Source organism: Lissotriton vulgaris, chromosome 7 (assembly GCF_964263255.1).
Source record: "Lissotriton vulgaris chromosome 7, aLisVul1.2, whole genome shotgun sequence".
NCBI lineage: Eukaryota > Metazoa > Chordata > Amphibia > Caudata > Salamandridae > Lissotriton > Lissotriton vulgaris.
In genome coordinates, this window is record NC_141695.1 from 1367996546 (window position 1) to 1368014963 (window position 18418).

At 42.7% G+C, this 18418-nt stretch overlaps 1 protein-coding gene across 1 annotated transcript; it reads right to left on the reverse strand.

Annotated features, from left to right (window-relative positions):
• Positions 1–14034: 14034 nt before the first annotated feature.
• LOC147703724 (gap junction beta-2 protein-like) lies at positions 14035–15396 on the reverse strand. Its single transcript, XM_086928956.1, has one exon. It carries the CDS (start codon positions 15394–15396, stop codon positions 14665–14667), a length of 732 nt encoding a protein of 243 aa, XP_086785082.1. The 3' UTR covers positions 14035–14664.
• Positions 15397–18418: the final 3022 nt, after the last annotated feature.

Here is an 18418-nt window from a genome sequence, read left to right on the forward strand (position 1 = left end):
CATAGAAGAGGAGAAATCTGGGATAGACTGAGGACCTTAACCACCGTACTCTCAGTGGCGGTGTGACCACAGCCACACTATGGGCCCACCTGCAGTTTTACAAGTGTGGTGGTCGGACCACCACAGGACCACTGCGTGCTTGAGAACAAGGATCTCCCTGCAGTCATGCAGTGGTCAGGGAGATTTAATATGCTGGTAGTGCTGCTGCTGCACCGTCAAGCATATTACGAGTTGGCTTTCCACTGCACTTTTCATGGCAGTGAGCCCAGGAAGAGGGTGGCAGAGAGGCAAGAAAGGGGACCCTAATGGGTCCCCTGCAACTCCTGGGCTTGTGGGTGCATGCAGGGACACATGTAGTGCCCCCTTGGGTTTCCCCCGCCCTGTTCCTGCATGGGGTGGCCTGTATGCCACACCATGCAAGAAGGTGCAGTCGGCGCTCTGACAGCGGCAGTCTACATGTTCAGCTCTTCTAAGAGCCTACCAGACTGATGCTGTTAGATACCTGAAGCACCTCCTGCCAGACTAGGATTGAACTCCTAATCTGGCGTGCGGCCAAACCACAGCTTTGGTGTTCCAACAGCAGACGGCGCATTGCCGCCTCTGCTGTAGGACCACCAAAGTCATAATAAGGCTCTGAGTCAAATATAAAAGAGGAGTAGCCTGAGATATTCTTAGTCTAGCAATGTTATAATGGAGAGCCCCCAGAAATCTATGTTAAACCAGTATTGTGGCTGACCTCTTGTTCAAGCCATTGGGAAGTAGCCTTCATAGTAGGTCTTTGGGTGCAATAAAGAATGAGAATTGCTCATACCAGTGAATGATAACAAGCACCAACATTGCTGCTGTATACAGATGCAATGTAATCCTGGAAAATGAAAAGAAACCAGAAAGGTAAGTGCATGCTATACATCAAGGGCTTGATTATGAGTGGAGTATTAATCCAGCCCTGGCCATCAACTCCTGTTTCTGTTCGAAACGACATTACAAGTTTCTAGGTTTTACCATACCTGGAATCATTAGCTGCATTGAAACCAGTGCATATTTCTACCTGGCAACAGCTGTTTGAATTCATGCCCAGTAAATGGCCTGGTAATACGGAAAACAATCAGACGTGGGAGTTTTGTGTCCTACATGTCATTCACCATTAGTATACATACCCTATTATTGTATATTTAAGGTGGAGTGATACTGAACAGAAATTGTAACTTTCAGGTGCAGTGTTACCACTCAGTCATTACTATGCAACTGATGAGCAGCCCTAGAGAGCAGTGAAAGCCCAACATCAGGAAGTCAGTAAACACAATAGCAGTAGGCCTTTAGTTAGGCCCCAGAACTAGTGATAGCTCAACAAGAGGAACTGAGTATGTGACACATTGGTGGCTCTACAGGTCGTACCTGAAGCAGCAATAGCAAAATCCTGTGAAGTCTGATGCACCACAGTGGACAGTCTATGGGTGATACCCGGAAGAGTGATAAGTGCACCAGGGCCGGACTGGGAACCCAAAGCAGCCCTGGCAATTGTCTCGGAAGAGCACCTGGGGAAGCACTGCCTGGCCCGGGAGGCTGGAAATACTTGCTGCTTTTGTTACTAGGGGCCAATATTGCAGCACCACTGCACAACCAACCCTCAGTAATAAAACCGGCCCACACCACTGCAAAACCGGTCACCATCCTTCCAGCCTCCCAGGGAAATGCCCAATGCCAGGCATGGCCAGTATGGCAGTCGAGTGCACATTTTCAGAGTAGGTGCTTCAAAGGACTGCTATCAAGAAAACACCAATGATAGTCCTGTTGATGGAAATAGTAAGATTTAAGATAAATAGGGGATATTATAGGAGGGTGTTGGGGTAGAATGGAGGAGGCCTTCAGAGATTAGGGCAGGGTTTTTGGCATCAGGGCGTATCTGTCCCTATCAGACTCAAACAAGGACAACCTTAAACTACTTGCCATTTACATGGATTTAAAGGAAGGATACACACATAAAATGCTCCAAGTAGCATTCCAACCCATCATTTTTCACCTACTGTGCCACTCTAGATAGAATTGGCCCTTATCAAAATTAGTACTGACCCAGTTCCTCATTTGAATGTTCTGTCAAGAGGTGCTAGGTGAGGCCCCCTTCAGAAGGGGACTACAAGCAACCCAGACCGGTTTTGGCCCTGGAATTCTTCGTGAGGAAGGTGTAACTTAGCTCCTATTGCACAGTGAGCAAGGGACCTACGTCTGGCCATACCCTTAGCCACATAGGGCATTACATCAAACACAAAAAAGGTAGTGGAAGGAATGCTTGCACAAAGTCTAACCATTGGCAATTTCCTCTGGGTAGCATTCAAACCCATCATTCCCAGTGCTTAGTTAAGTCAAGTCAAGTTTATTTATTTCCAATTATTCAACTTGTACAAATAGTAGATATTTGTGAAACCACACAAGCGCAGGCAAGATCTTCATACATAAAATTCCTTAAAATGGTCCAGAGTAGCAGTCCTAACTTATACGACAAGGAAAGTGCACTGTGATTCAATATAAGGCTGGCTTTCTGTTAAATGATTCATGCTTGCATATACAATCTTACTTATAACACTCAGTTTAAAATTGCAAGAATAACCACACAAATTACTTTGCCTAACACCTGTGTCTACTAACACATGAAGATAAAAGTGATCTCCATGCTTCTATTCCATTTGTGCAGAAGTTGTTAATTAAAACTTACAACAACAAATACCAAAGTATGTTCCTTTGCTTATAATTTGAAGTTTTTCTGAATGGCATTGATAAACCTTGCAACTGCAACGTCAACGCTCTTCATTTCAGATAAAGTGCTCAGTGCTTCCATCCTGGAGAGGACTCTGTACCTTTTAAAAATTGGGTGAAGGGTCTCTTTTCTTATCTCTTTAAAATATAACCAGTCGAGAAGTGAGTGAGTTATGCTAGTGCATTGGCAATAACCTTAGTTTTGGTGAATTGTGTTCCAAAGCAAGGGAATTCTCCATACAGGATCTACCTCAATGCGGATGTATAAGATTTGATTTCTAATTCTCTTGTTGGAAATTTCTGAGAAGCAGCAAAATATCCCTGAATCTCCCAGCTCTTCAATGGAGTTCATTGCTAATTTTGTTTTCTGGAGGTAGTAGTCCCTATCTGCTGAAAAGGGAAGAATTCTAGCTCTTTCGATAAGTAGAGTTTTTACCTTTCCCATTTCCATTAGCTTATCGTAATTAAACAAATTGAACTGTAACTGCAAGGTATTGGCAAATTTTGTTATTTGTCGTGAAAGAACGTCTAGATGGGATTGAGTGCCTCTCACAATTTGTGCAGAATATTTGGGATTTGCTTTCTTCTTTGTAGAAGAGAAAACCCTCAGCGCAGGTGTCTTAACTAATAAGTCCCAAGACATCAAACCTAACTCTACACACAAGGCCTGGTTCATTGAGTTTTATGAGACAGAAAATAACTTCTTTAGGCATGGTCTTTCCACACTATTCCAGTTTACTCTGTTATGGAGGCACATCATTTCTGCCCGATTCAAAGCTTTTAGGACCGGTTTACTTTTTATCGCTTTTTTTCATTGGGTCCACTGATAGCCCACCATATCCGGCATCAAACCTCGTTAAGGCAGTAGAGTTGTATTTAAAGAGGTTTTAACATGCTAAAGTGCTTGTCCCAACGCAGATATTTTCAGAAAAATATTATACCTTGACTTTTTCCAAGGGGCCGTCATTGTAGAACAAGCAAACTTCTTAGAACTTTTTTGAGAAAACTGTATTGTATCTATTTTGATCGTAAGCCTATTGTTTTTTACAATATGCATAAAGGTGTCAAGTTTTTGCTGCAGGCCAGTTAGCTTATAGCCCATGAGGACGAGGTCATCAGCATACATAAGTCACAAAACATGCCGGCCTCCAGTTTTTGGGGAGAAGGAGTTTATTGTGGTAAATTTGCCTGCTGGGTCTCAAATAAAGAGACTAAAAAGGAGGGAGGCTAAAACACAACCCTGGCAAGCCAGTTTTCAACAGGGATTCTGTCTGATATAGTATTGTTCCTACCAAGCTCTACCTGGTAGCCGTTTTGCCCAATGGAGTCTTTGTATTGATGCCAAGAAACCTAAGGAAATACTGCTGTCTTCCAATTTCTTCTACAATATTGCACGGACGACCAGATATAAACTGTCTTGAAAGTCAACAAAGCAACAACAAAGCTAGTTACCTTAATGTACTGCCTGCTCAGCCACCCATAGGCCGAGCAGTGGTCCACCCCACGGGTTTCCCTAAAGCCTCCCTGCTCTCTACGGATGATACCTACCTCAAAAGCCCAACTTTCAAGGTGAGGTAAAAGGGTTTTGGCTTACATCTTGGGGGCATTATCTGAAAGGTTGATAAGTTGGTAGTTTGTGGGTTCAGACCTTTCTCTGTTCCTATAAATTGGGTTAATGTTGGCGCCTCACCAAGAATCAGGGATTTAAACCTGTCTTAGAAACCCATTTAAAAGATGGACTAAGTAAGTATGCCCACCACAGAGGGTTGACCATGAAAATTATAGCCAGTAGACAATCAGGGCAGCAGCACAGGGGTGTTTCATTTATGTATTATGCCAGTAACCACCTCTTCTTTGTGGGTTGTTATTAACAGAGATGGAGCTAATAATTTGGTGCCTGACGTGGGGTCTGATGACACAGGTGAACATTTGTACAATTTCGAAACATAACCCACTCGTGTTTCACTAACCTGAGTTTTTAGAGAACGTGGGGAGACCGTTAGCTCTGAACTGGCCAAAAGGATTTATGGTTGCCCTCCCTTATGGCTACATTCATGAACTAAGCAAACACAAGGAGATAACGGATGGAGCGCTGAAACATTGCAGACACCCACCACCTGTCACAGATCTGGGTTGAATCCAGCATTGTTCTTTAGCTCACTTCGCCACTCCAGTTCAGACACAGCTATATGCAAATCAGTCTTGACCCTGTGCCTTGTGGGAACAGTCCAACCCAAACTGCCAAGCCATGTCTTACCTGGACCAGAAACAAGCATCGTGGGACCGGTTTTGGGCTAACAGCCCTCATCAGCCAGGCTAGCTTGAAAACAGTGGCAAAGTGAGCAAGGGACCCACGTCTGGGCATACCCTGCCGATGGATTTAGGCCCAGATATCTGTACTGGGGTGAATGTATGACATTGTTCTGCATTCTGTCCATCAATTGTTCTTTTTGCATTTGTCACCTCAATTGGGACAGGTATGCCCAGACGTGGGTCCCGTGCTCTCCATGTCACTAGAGACAAGCTATCCTGGCTACTGAAGGCTGAAAGCCTGAAACCAGTCCTAGGATGCTTGTTTCCTGTTCATGGAGGACCTGGCCTGGCAGTTTGGGCTGGACTGTGCCCAATGGGCACAGGGTCAAGACTGATTTGCATATGGCTCAGCCATAAATGGAATGGCAGGGTGAGCAAAAAAACAATGGATTTAGGCCCAGATCTCTATACTGGGGTGAATGTTTGACATTGTTCTGCATTCTGTCCATAAATTGTTCTTTTTGCATTTGTCACCCCAATTGGGTCAGGTATGCCCAGACGTGGGTTCCATGCTCTCCATGCCACTGGAGTCAAGCTATCCTGGCTGATGAGGGCTGAAAGCCCGAAACCGGTCCTAGGATGCTTGTTTCCAGTCCAGGGAGGACCTGGTCTGGCAGTTCAGGCTGGACTGGTTCCATTGGGAACAGGGTCAAGACTGATTTGCATATGGCTGGGTCCAAGCTGGAATGGCATGGTGAGCTAAAAAAACGATGGATTTAGACCCAGATCTCTGTACTGGGGTAAATGTATGACATTGTTCTGCATTCTGTCCATCGATTGTTCTTTTTACATTCATGAACTCACACTGATGGTCATAATACCGGTGCTTCTTTCCCAATATTACTGCTTGGTATGTCTTTTTCAGCATTGTTAACTCATGATTTATTTCATTATTACTACATTTTGCTGAGTAACAACATATCCTGTATATAGCCTTCCACGTCCGGTGGCATTCAGTGTCAGACCAATCTGAGGAGTGACTTACAATTTACACACTTTTGTTAGAGCGAGTTTGAATTGGGCCTTCAACGTGATTAACAAGTTTTTAATGAAAGTATTATACCATTCAAATTACTGAGAACATCTGAGATTGTAACAATACTGTCAAGCCTTAAAGCAAGAGTACTGCGAATTTTCCTCTGAGACTGACTGTAAATTTAAGCTTATGATTGTAGGTTAAACTTAGGTCAATTAATCAAATATCCTTTCCATGGTATTGACCTCCAAGAAAAGGTTCTATAGCACGATGACCCCTGGAAAGGAGAGCAATCACCTAAAATTAAGTTTTTTGTTAAATCGTCCACTCTGTACAAACGTGTAATTCATTGGGGACATGCTTCCAGAATTGTTAAAAGTGGAATTGGCCAGGCTGTCTGATTTAATTGGACATTTAGATTGATCAAGTAGTGTTGAGCTAACAGGAAAGCCAAATGCCATGCTTTAAAAGTCGTTTTTCCATCTCCGGAAGCTACTTTAGGGAGTTTGTACATATTCAATAAATCACCATACAGCTCAGCTCATCCATAGAAGGAAACGACATTTCAGCATTAAGATCACCTGTAAAAACAAGCATTGGCATAGCCATTAGGTCTCACTTTTGGGACCTTAGAAGTATTTAGTTATGCAGCACAATATCCTTGGTGCAACAACATTAACTGTCGCATGGTTAAACACTTATAAGGTCCCAAAGGATAGACCTATTGGCTGTGCCAATGCTTGTTTAAATCTAGAATGAAAAACAGTTTGCCAAGAGTAGTTTAATTGGATATTTTTGAACAAAGATGGATGTACTTCTCTTCAGTTGGAAAGAAACTTCTAGATAGCAGGATGGTCAGGCTGATCAGAACAGATACTCATATCTATGAGAATTATTGGGTTTATATTTATCATCATCATGTATGTCCACTGGGTTTTTAAGCGATCAGCAAATCAGACTTCAGGACCAGGTTTTTGCGGGATCAACATCGAATTTTGCGTGTGGGACGGCGTGGGCCTGAGGATTATACAGCTATGGATTATCGCTTCACATACAATATAACCGGGCAGGTGTGTGCAGCAGTTGGTTGCTAAAGGCTATCCGCTACACTTTGCTGACGTTTTGTAAAACGTTCTGTGTCTCAAATATTATTCAATAAAACACACATCGGTTTGGGGTCATTTGAAAACCAGGTTTCTATTACAACAAGCAAAATCGAGCTACTGCACTTTGATGAAATCTCCATTTTGATGTTTACTTTTCCCAATGTTGATGATGCAATTACAAACCTAAAACTTCTTACTACTGTAACTCACCTTACTGAGGTTGCATCTATTCCTGATAACTAAATGATGCCAACCTCAACATTTTCTTGGTGCCTCTTATGTGTCATGAAACTCTATGGAGCTACGGCAAGAGCGTCTGTAAAAGCGCCATGATCACCGAAAGGAGACTGTTACACTGTAGAGTAGCATGTAGAAAGTGAGCCCGGCGTGCTAGTTCTCTATTGCAATATTGCATCAGACCATGATGACTATATTGACATCAGTAGGCCCGTTACTCTGATGTCTTGAGCTTATATCTGCAGAGACACCTAAAGCCCCAGTGCTGAGCTCTCAGCTGTTGTCAAGGATCGCGCTGGGGGCAGGAGGGAGAGAGAGAGAGAGAGAGAGAGAGAAAGAGAGAGAGAGAGAGAGAGAGAGAGAAATCAAGAGGAGAGAGAAAGCGAGAGGAGAGGGAGAGAGAGAGAGAAAGAGAGCGGGAGAGAAAGTGAGCGGGAGAGATATAGAGAAAGAGAGAGAGAGAAAGCAAGAGGAGAGATAAAGCGAGAGGAGAGAGAGAGAGAGGGAGAGAGAGAGAGAAAGAGAGCGGGCGAGAAAGTGAACGGGAGAGATAGAGAAAGAGAGAGAGAGAAAGCAAGAGGAGAGAGAAAGCGAGAGGAGAGGGAAGGAGAGAGAGAGAGAAAGAGAGCGGGAGAGAAAGTGAGCGGGAGAGACAGAGAAAGAGAGAGAGAGAAAGCAAGAGGAGAGATAAAGCGAGAGGAGAGAGAGAGAGATGGCGAGAGAGAGAGAGAGAAAGCAAGAGGAGAGAGAAAGCGAGAGGAGAGAGAGAGAGAGAAAGAGAGCGGGAGAGAAAGTGAGCGGGAGAGACAGAGAAAGAGAGAGAGAAAGCAAGAGGAGAGAGAAAGCGAGTGGAGAGAGAGAGAGAGCTAACATGTTCAAAGATCCCTACTACCTCCTATGTTGTGTTACCAACTAACATTTTCACAAGGGGAAAAATGACCAGACATTAAACTGTAAATGCATAGTAAAACACACATTTCTAACTACTGTATTATTTTCCGTCAAACTGCTCTTATCATTCTTACATTATATAATTTTATAGTATGTTACTAAGTCTCAAAACAAGTTATTTGCAGCTGCGCTTAATTTGGCCACAAACAGAGAAAAAACAATGCATTAAATTCAGGAATCAAAATCAGTCCTGTAGGCAAAAGGCCTCCTCAAGCTATCCACTAAAACTGAATTGTTAACGGCAAAACTGGCATTACAAATGCAGTTATGCTCCGCATACTAGAACAGGCTAATGTAACTGCTGTTTACGCAGGCAAACTAGCGTTTTCAAAAAAGCAATGCAGCTTCGGAGTCAAAAATACTTGCATCAAGCCCGATTTTGTGTACACCAGACAAACACAGAATACTAATACTTAGTGAGAACCTTTGGATTCTGCCTGCACTGCAATACAAACTGGGAGGCCAGGGAAATGGCAGAACATCACATCAGCGGAGGATCTGAGTTAATAAGGCAGCAGGTTGGCTTGCCCATCAAAACTTCAATGCGTCCTTGTTCGCTCAAGTGTGAAGGTCTTTGAAAAAACCGCGAGCGAAGGCTGAGGGACGCTGGGACTCAACATCGGTAAACTGCTCCATGTAAATACAGTAAAACACTTTGAAGAAAAGCATCACAACATACGAACGGACTCTGCATATAACAAAGAAGCAGTGGGACAGCAGGAGCCTGCCACTATAATACAGGAGATTAGACTGAAGCGCACACCTCGGAAAGCTAAAAGAAATACTATCTGTGGCAGGGGAGGGGCTGTTACCTGAGAGGGGGAGCAGGAGGTGAGTCTGCGAGTGGTGCTCGTGGCAAAAGTGAAAGTGATTGTGGGTGATGTGCGCGCACCATGACGAGAGAGGAAAGCCAGATGGCGCCTCTGCTCTTCATTTGCGCATAACCACAAGCTCTGTGCTACCCCAAAGCTGTGGTCGGACTTCTGAAAGCCCTCACACCAAATGTGGTGCCTGTGGCAAAAGTGAAAGTGATCGCCAGCGATGTGCGCGCACCATGACGAGAGAGGAAATCCAGATGGCGCCTCTGCTCGTCATTGTACGCGTAACCGCATGCTCTTTGCCACCCCAAAGCTGTGGTCGGACTTTTAAGAGCCCACATACTAAATGTCTCACCAGAGTAGCGCATGCGCTTGATTAGGCGAGACCTAATAAAGCAAGAGGACAAAAAGTGCATTATGCAGATTGTTATCAAGCTTGCTATGATTTTCTTCAAATGCTAGATGATGAGGTGAAACATAGATATTAATATAGACCAGAGAACTAAAAAAGCATGAAGGAGCTTAGAGATCGATATAACATGACCAGTGCCCTGCTGCTTTTATTTTCTATTCTAAGGAAGGAAGCAAATCCCAGTGCTTAGTCTATTTGCAAGAATTTCTCCCATTACCGTCTGTGTGATTCATAGTAGCAGGCTGTCCTGGATGGAGAGGTTAAGTAGGTGTGGTGAATGTCATTCACCAGAAGGAACAGAGAGGCAGGAGACAAAGGGCCGAGGCATCAAAAGACAGGGACATTAGGTGAAGAGTCTGCTTGCCCTTGAGTTGTGAATAAAGTCAGGGAAGGGGAAGACCTTGCCTAGCAAAATAGCCTAGACCTGCACTGTTATTCAATGAAACTACTTGCAAGTGAAAGAAGTAAAAAAACAACGGGACCTGCTTGCACAACTACAAAAACACCCTTTCCTCCAACAATTACTTGGTAACATTTAGGTCAATTAAAAAAAATACTGCTTTCATAATTTATATGAGCAGAAGAATGGAATCTACTCTGCCTGATAACCACAATTTTAAAGTTCTGTAAACTCACGGTTACCGCATTTCCCATTGGAGTGCTTGCATGATGAGCACTTGCTTGAGTCTTCAGGGCAATAGGAGGTCAGAAAAAGAGATCTCTCTACAAGCATGTCTCACTAACTAAAGATGAATGGGATGCCAGTGTACTAAACCACACACACTGAACCCTTGGCTTACGCTGCAGAGTACCTTTGACATTTCAAAGAGGTGTATGGAGTAGGGCACTCTAAGAGCTATCTCTTTCGAGTATTTTCTGCATAGTGCACAATCTAATGCATACTTACACTCACATGATCTTCTATGGAGTAGACCCCTCCTTCTCCTTAGAAACAGTCTGCAGACATACCATTGTACACATCTTGCTCTCATGAAGTTCACAATTCCAAAAGGCCACCAGAGGTCATCAGAAAGTCACTCACCCACTACCATCTCATTTCAGAATCTTCTCAAGTTTGGAGGCCAGCACGCATTAACCCTACGACTCCCACATAATTCCTAGCATAATTTCTGTGGACCCTGAGGCCACTTGGTGATATGCTGACAAAATACTACTGCTCCTTATGTAGCATGGCATAACATCCTGTAATGAGGCAACATCATGACTCCAAACAGGGCTACATGCAAATCTCATCAGGTCTGCTGAACTTTGAATTGGGTGTGTCAAAATCTTTAGTCAAAGCTGATGTATATTTGATGACATAGTGCAACCTCTTATGGTCTGCTTATCAGACGAACATAGTGACATTCCAATCATGGCACCAGGTGGAAAGTGCTTAAACATGTGAGCTCCAGAGTCTACATCAGATCTGATAGAATAGTTTGAAGGGACTGTTTGCCTAATGGGATCAGAGTAGAAAACCAGGAGAAATTTGGTACCCTCATTTGTTGATCACAAAAGAGGAAATAGGATACCAGAAGGGGTGCTAAATCCTGTGAACGAGATGATAATGTTATACTACTAAGACAACCTCTTGGCCAAGATCAAACCTAAGGAATTCCAATCCACAACTTTAGAATTTGTAAAAATGTTACCCCTGGACTCAAGAGATGTGGAGGTGTAGCAATGAAGGTAAAAGGCAACCCACAAGTAGGCCAGGAGATGGGTAGAGACTGCCCTGTCAATCAGCAGATGTCAAGCTACATATACAATACAGAAAATAGTGGGACTAGTTTTTCCAAATATTGGGAGATCATACAGAATTTTCGCTATGGTGCAAGTTTTCGATTACCTACACATTAAGCTATTCATATTAAGATACAACTTGATTTGCCTTCTGGAGACATGAGCTGAGAACACTGCTGTACTGGAAGTCCACAGATCCTTCAATAACACTGCAATCAGGAGCAGTTGGACCTGGCTCGGTGAAGTCCTGCAGTCGCAGAAGTGACAGATTTAAGTTTTTTAGTTGGAGCGTTATTAACAGCTTGTCCAAATATACCAAATATGAATAATATCTGACTAAAGCTTTAGGGATCACATGAATCAGCTTACAGCTAAATCTAATGCCCTGACCATTGCAATGGTGCAGCATTACACAAAGCTTCCTTGTAAGACTGCAGCGCTACTCTTCACTAAGGGTTAGCCAAGTTATGGACTGTACTGATGTTTTCTATGTTTCTTCTGATCATTGCTATGTATTGCATGAGACCTTGAGCATAATCAATAAAAAAGAGTTCCAAAAATATTTATTAAAAAGTAGGGCCAATTGCCTTTAGAGACAAACTACATGCAATTTTGAATTCCAAAGTATGTGGGTGTTTTCATTCCATATATCTATGAAAGGCTTCATCACAGGCCTAATTTAGGCATGTATTTGGGACAGCCATGTATCCACGGTGATGACAGGGCTTTCCTAGTTGACTTTCAGAGGGTATTCCAAGCAAACAATGACACATTGAGAAGTGTGCTCGAGTTAACAATGTTACTGGCATTATTCACCAGTGTAGTTGTTGGACTTTTTACTTAATATATACTCCTTAAAAATCATCTTTGTTAAGGGAAATATGGTGTAAACATAACTAACCACACAGTTGTAAGAGCGAAGTCGAAAGGGGTAGATTGTAATAATCCTTCTTGTGAAGAATTGTAATTTTATCACTGTGAAATTGATACATACACTTCTGCATCCTGCTTAAAGTGGATTTCAGTGATACCCCCTTACTCCTTTGTCAGTCCAAACTAGACATAATCACATAAACTTTAGACCTTTGCAGGCTCCCATTAGCCAGCATAGGTTTTCATGGAAATGTTCCCCTCTATTTATAGATGCTGTCGAATTTGTGGGTATAAAAGTCTGGACTGCCATGCCCTAATTTCCTTTCAGACTGATGGCTTTTCGTTACACCTAATGTCGAGGATCTTGGGCATACAACCACATAAAAAGGAACTGAACGATTGGTTTACTAGTATAGAGACACACATGTGCGCTACAGTTACAACATATGTAGACAATGTTGGCATCTCTTAGTAAAATTATACTATATGTAACATTATTCAGGGTGACTAATTTTTTGTTTGGGTTAGTAATGTTTTATAGCTTTAAGCTTTTCTTGTAGTGAAGATTTATAGAATGTTGTGATTTTTTTAATAACTGTGCAATAAATGTATGCATTCATTCTTTTACAACCCAGTCTAAAGAAGTCAACAAGATTGATAGGAGTATGGGAATTCAGACCCAGGCAAGCCCTATCTTTCCTCTAATCCTTGTAAAACACATATGGGACAGACATTATTAGGCCATTCAGAAACTACTATCTGGAATAACTCTGAGTTACAAGCTTCAGCACATTTGTGCTTTCTGATCACCACACTCTCCCTTTATAAGTTACCCAGCCCACCTTCACTTAGCAATTTCCACCTCCTGCCTTGAAGATAGGGTAAATAAAGCATATCAACCTGTTTGGTTTTCAATAGATTAAAGAAGAAGAAAATATTATGCTGACCTGTCCATTTCAATAACTGGTAATTATATAGCATCAGACAATGAAAGGTTACACAAATCTGTGGCTCACAGGTTCACAATAAACCTGAAAATTGAAAGAAATCACATAAACTATTTGTTAAGCAGTGAAAAACTTACCAGTGACAGCTACTTCTAGGAAATTAGGCTTTAGTACAAAGGATGGGGAAAATAAAGTGTTTTACAGCCTAAGGAAACAATGCACAGTCTAAACACAGAAGTAAAGAAGATTCTCGGTAGCTGATACTTTAACATGGGTTGTCTTTAATAGTGCCTTTAATGATGATCAGAATCAATGCTAGTTTCTCTAATTTTAATGAGACCTTCCCATAGAAATTTGGTGAAAATTTGACTTTGGGGATTTATTTTTCTTTCTTCAAGCAATTACCAAGGAATGCTTTAAACAAGCCTATCAGCCGGATCCCCAGTAACACCATCATTCATAAACTGTATTTGAATCCGTTTTTAAGAACGAGCTTAACATGGATGCTTCCACTGGCTCCTAGTATAGATTTAGCAAGAGTTGCAGAAGCATTTTTGTGGTTCTGTGTAACGTTGCCCACTGGCCATGGTACCTCTCAATGGTAAGTAAATTGACACAATGTTTTACTCCACATGAGCTTTCATGTAAAAGGTAGGCATGTAACACCCTGGTGTTTGTTTGCAAAGGGTGGTGGGGGTACATGGAGAAAAGTTGATTTACTGAAGCTCACACCGTTTTACCAATTTTAGAACTCATGGCCTCTAGTTCCCAATTGGCAACACTGGGATTAAACAGTCGTTTTCAAAGTCAGGGACTTAATTTGATAGACTTTTCCCTTGAACCCCCTGTCCAGGAATAACAGTGCCACCTCTCTCCATGCAGTTGCTTGAAATACACCCAGATGTCGTTGAAAAAGCAGTTTTATATTTTTTAAATGCATTTGTAGGAAAAATACATAAAAGTATGTTGAAGAATTCACCTACTGGGCTCAATGAGAGAATGGAATGTAAATCAAAATGACTGCTATTTATACAATACATACAACTATTCAGGGTTGCCACTTAGGTCTTCTAGAGTAGCAGTCAGCAGATGACCCACCAAGTAATTTCACCAATCATACTCTTTAGATGAGGGCCCGAGGCATATCTTTGTCTTCTCCAGGTTCCTCCATTGTCAATATATCTGGCTCACCCCTTCCAAGGACTTTCTTCGGCCAGAACTCTCTCTTGAGGGTACCATTACACTGAAACATTTTGAAGCTTAAATTGAGCTGGTTGGAGGAAGAAGGAGGGCTGATAAATATCCAGCAAGCGTGTCAGAGGCACGAAGGCAAACACAGAGGCAATTTCATAAAATCACCCATCCTCTCAGTGCTTGATCATTGAAGTCAGTCAGTTGTGGCAACTGTTGTTTGTCAGTGGTGTAGAGAGGGTTAACAGAACAGCGGTGATGGTTGCTGTGCTCGCCTGCTCTTTCCGTAGACACTTGGGAACCAAAACACTGCCCCACTTTGCACTTGAGAAGCCCTGCAACTTTAACTCGGCCTGCCTTCAGACTTGCGATGGAGTAGCATGTAATGACAAGCGCTGTACAGTGCAAAGATGACAGAGGTAACAATGATGACCCCTGATATGGCACAGAGCATGAATATGGACATTCGCTTATCTGCAGTGCCTCGCACCATGCAAATGTAGGGTCCTGAACACAGCCCAGTACTGCAGTTAATTGGTGACTCAACTACCTTTGGAAGGTGGTGCATCACCAGTAGGCAAATGAAGCAAGTCTCAAGGATCAGACGCAGAATGACACATGTGAGGTATATGCCCAGCAACTTCTTTTGCCGATGGAAGTCGATCGTGACTTCAGTACGTGATGGATCTTTGCCGTTGACACCGGTGAGATCACTCTGCCCCGCGGCTACTCGCTTTGCCTCTGCCTTCATCTTGGATTTCACAAGATTGTGGTGGAGCTGCCAGGCAAAAAGCTCCATCAGAAGCACAGAAGTGAGAAAGAGAAGAAATGTGAGGTTCCAAAATGAGACTATGGCAATGTCAAAATGAGCATTGAAGCAGCTCTTGCGGCAGAACTCACTCGCATTGCCATTACACTGGAAGTCACCATCAAGTTTGGACCAGGGTTTTTCAGCGATGAAGAGGGTGATCAGACGGACACTCAGGCAGCCAAACCACACACTACGTCCATTGTAATCCGTGGTTGCATCGACGGCCGCACGCAAAATGGGAACCAGGCCTGAGACCAAGGTCATTTTGAAGGCTGTGAGGATGAGAGATAAAAACAAGAGGCAAGAAGTAAGGAGAAAACCAGTGTGCATTAGCCACCATAATACTCACTCACCCCAATACACATTCAGCAACACAACAACCACCCACACCAATCACCGTGACACACACCTAACTACTGCAAAGTCTCTTATGATCCACTAATCTACTCTAGCATCTAAGTAGCCAAGCTATGTAGTGTGCAAGCCTGGCCACTACAAGGGGAATTTGGCGGGGGTAAAAGTGTGAAACATTGGCTGGCCCTGGGAGGCTGGAAACAAAAGTGTGTGGTTATGCTTGCCTGCTGCTTTTGTTACTGGGGCCTGATATTGCAGCACTGCTGCAAAACCAGCTCCCAGTAACAAAACCGACCCCCTCCCTTCTGGCCTGCCGTGGAAATGCCTGAAGCCTAGCATGGCCTGTCCCTGTATACATAAAATCACCAATTCCCTACCTCTTGTTCCCTTCAATCACCTCTTCCCTTTTCAGCTAGGGAGAGAGAAGCTGACCTCTCTTTGTGCTCCCTACCCATTCGACCGAGCCTGGAAATCTTCATCTGATAGTCTCTATCCCTCCCCAACCCACTTCTATAAACACAGGCCCTGATTTACAAAGATATTGCTTCTGGTTTGCGTTACTTCTTTAACGCGAACCTGACGCAAAGTGTAGTAGTAGTATTTACTTGGATTGTAACCAAAAGTGATGCAAAACTGTGCAATATGTTGCCCTGCGTTACTTCGCATCAAGGGGGTGTTCCATGGGTGGCGCATGGGCATTCTCATGCCACCACCATGGGTTTTGATGCAAATCCCCATCTAAAAAGAATTGTAGGAAGGGATTTGTGCCAAAATCCCTTGCTTCCTTGTGGCAGGCCAAACGTGGAGAAATGTTTTTATGAATTTCCCCTAATTTTTCCCTCTTTTATTCGCGCGCTGTATTCTACAGCACACAAACATACTGGTTAACACCTTAAAACATAGTTTTTGTACTTATATAAAATGGGCAAATACTGCAAACTTTATGCATTGGATGGGTTGAAATGATGTATGATTGTCAAGAAGACTGAAGAATAAACCCAGATTTTGACAATCCATTGTGCCTAAGTCTGTTGTATGTAATCAATATTGTTGTGAAGATGAAACAACACCACGGATGGTTGGGAATGTAATCCTTTTTTTCATATTAAAATGTTTTGAACCGTGATATCGTTTTTAGAGCTTCCCCTTTGTGTATGTATTATGAACCTTTGAGGGGTTTATTTGTGGGTGGAAGCTCAGGGTCTAGCACCCAAATGGACAGAATAAATTGAGTAGACTAATGCGTGGGAGATTTCCATTACTGCTGGTATTTAGGAATCATTTATGTACTGGAAGGGACCTCTTCCTGTTCAAAACCTACGAGTCCCACAACAAAGATACTGTTGCGCTATGGCACAAGAGCACCTTCATTGGTGCATGGCAGCTAAACGTGTGGCAGCGTAGGGAGGGAGCAGAACAGCGCTGCATGTTAGTAGATATGGTGCTTTTCTGCTCTCACTCAGTCATGCAACACAACTCAGCAACTACATTTTGTGATTATTTTAAATAACTATGGACCTTAATCTCATGTCATGATTGAGAGATGGGAGTCATTGTTGCTCCAGTCTCTGCTCCTTCGAGACCCCAGCCGCAGCCATGCCATGACCATTCACTGGCACCCGAGTTGGAAGATGGTCACTCTGGAGATTGGCAGATCAGCGGCAAGAGTTGTGGTGTCCTGTGCCCTATCACCCAATACCAGCAGACTTTGGATCCAAATTGTAAATAATGGAAAAGCAAATTCTTGCACGTACCACAAATCTTAAACTAAACTTTTTAAACTCAGTTTCCAAATTAGTTAACATATACCCCTAAAAAAAACAGTGTTGCCTTTCCAAGATGCTCAACAAAAATCAAAAAAGGGTGGAGCATTAAGACACTGGCAAAACGCACATTAAAGAACTGCTTGGACCTTCTGTTGAATACTTGTTCGGGAGATTTTCTTATTTTTATTCCTAAGTGTTGTATTCTTCAAGCCACCATTCCCCTTCTCCCAATATGGCACTTTAATTAATAACTAGCTCCATGAAAGGGGCTCACAGTCTCTTGGTCTCCTGGAGCTAAATCGCCTGACCAGAAACATTTACAGGGATGTATGTCATTACAACGCATACTTTTACAACGCATACCTTTACAGCGCATTTTTTACACCGCAACATCATTACAACGCATTCCATTACAACGCATGCCATTACAACGAATTCTTTGAAACTACCTTTACAACGCATTCCACTACAACGCTTATTACATTTACAACGCAAACCATTACAACGCATACCATTACATTGCATGTATGGTAGGTATTGGATAGTGTAGGGTTAAAAAATTACTATTCTAACTCCAGGGGGGTGCAACAGTAGGGTAAGTGTTGGATAGTGTAGGGGTAAAAATTACTATTCTAACTCCAGGGGGTGCAACAGTAGGGTAAGTGTTGGATAGTGTAGGTAGGCGTTGTAATGGTATGCGTTGTAATGACTGTGTTGTAATGACATGCGTTGTAGTGGTATGCGTTGTAGTGACATGCGTTGTAATGGTTGTGTTGTAATGGCATGCGTTGTAATGGATGTTGCGTTGTAAAAGTTTCGTTGTAAAGGTAGTGCGTTTTAAAAGTTGCGGTGTAAGTGTTGTTTCCCCATTTACAGCAAACAGAAATGCTTGTCTCAGAAGTTTCTGTAATTGAAGTGCAAGAGCCTTCACTCTGTCCCATAACTAAGGGCTGTGACAGGCATTCGGAAGACTTATTTCATATTTGGTATGTGCTTTGTTACAGCTTAATCATTTATGATGATGTCCACTGTGTTCAGCTTTGGTGTAAAGCATTCCATTTATTGTACACCAGAACAAGGACACATAAAACAAATGTTGAAACAGAGTTTCTCTGCATCAGCACAATCCTTTAGGAAGGATATACTATCCTCCAATATCTGTTGTT

Coding starts and splice junctions, on each gene's coding strand:
- LOC147703724 (XM_086928956.1), bottom strand. CDS start 15,396: ATGACCTTGGTCTCAGGCCTGGTTCCCATTTTGCGTGCGGCCGTCGAT.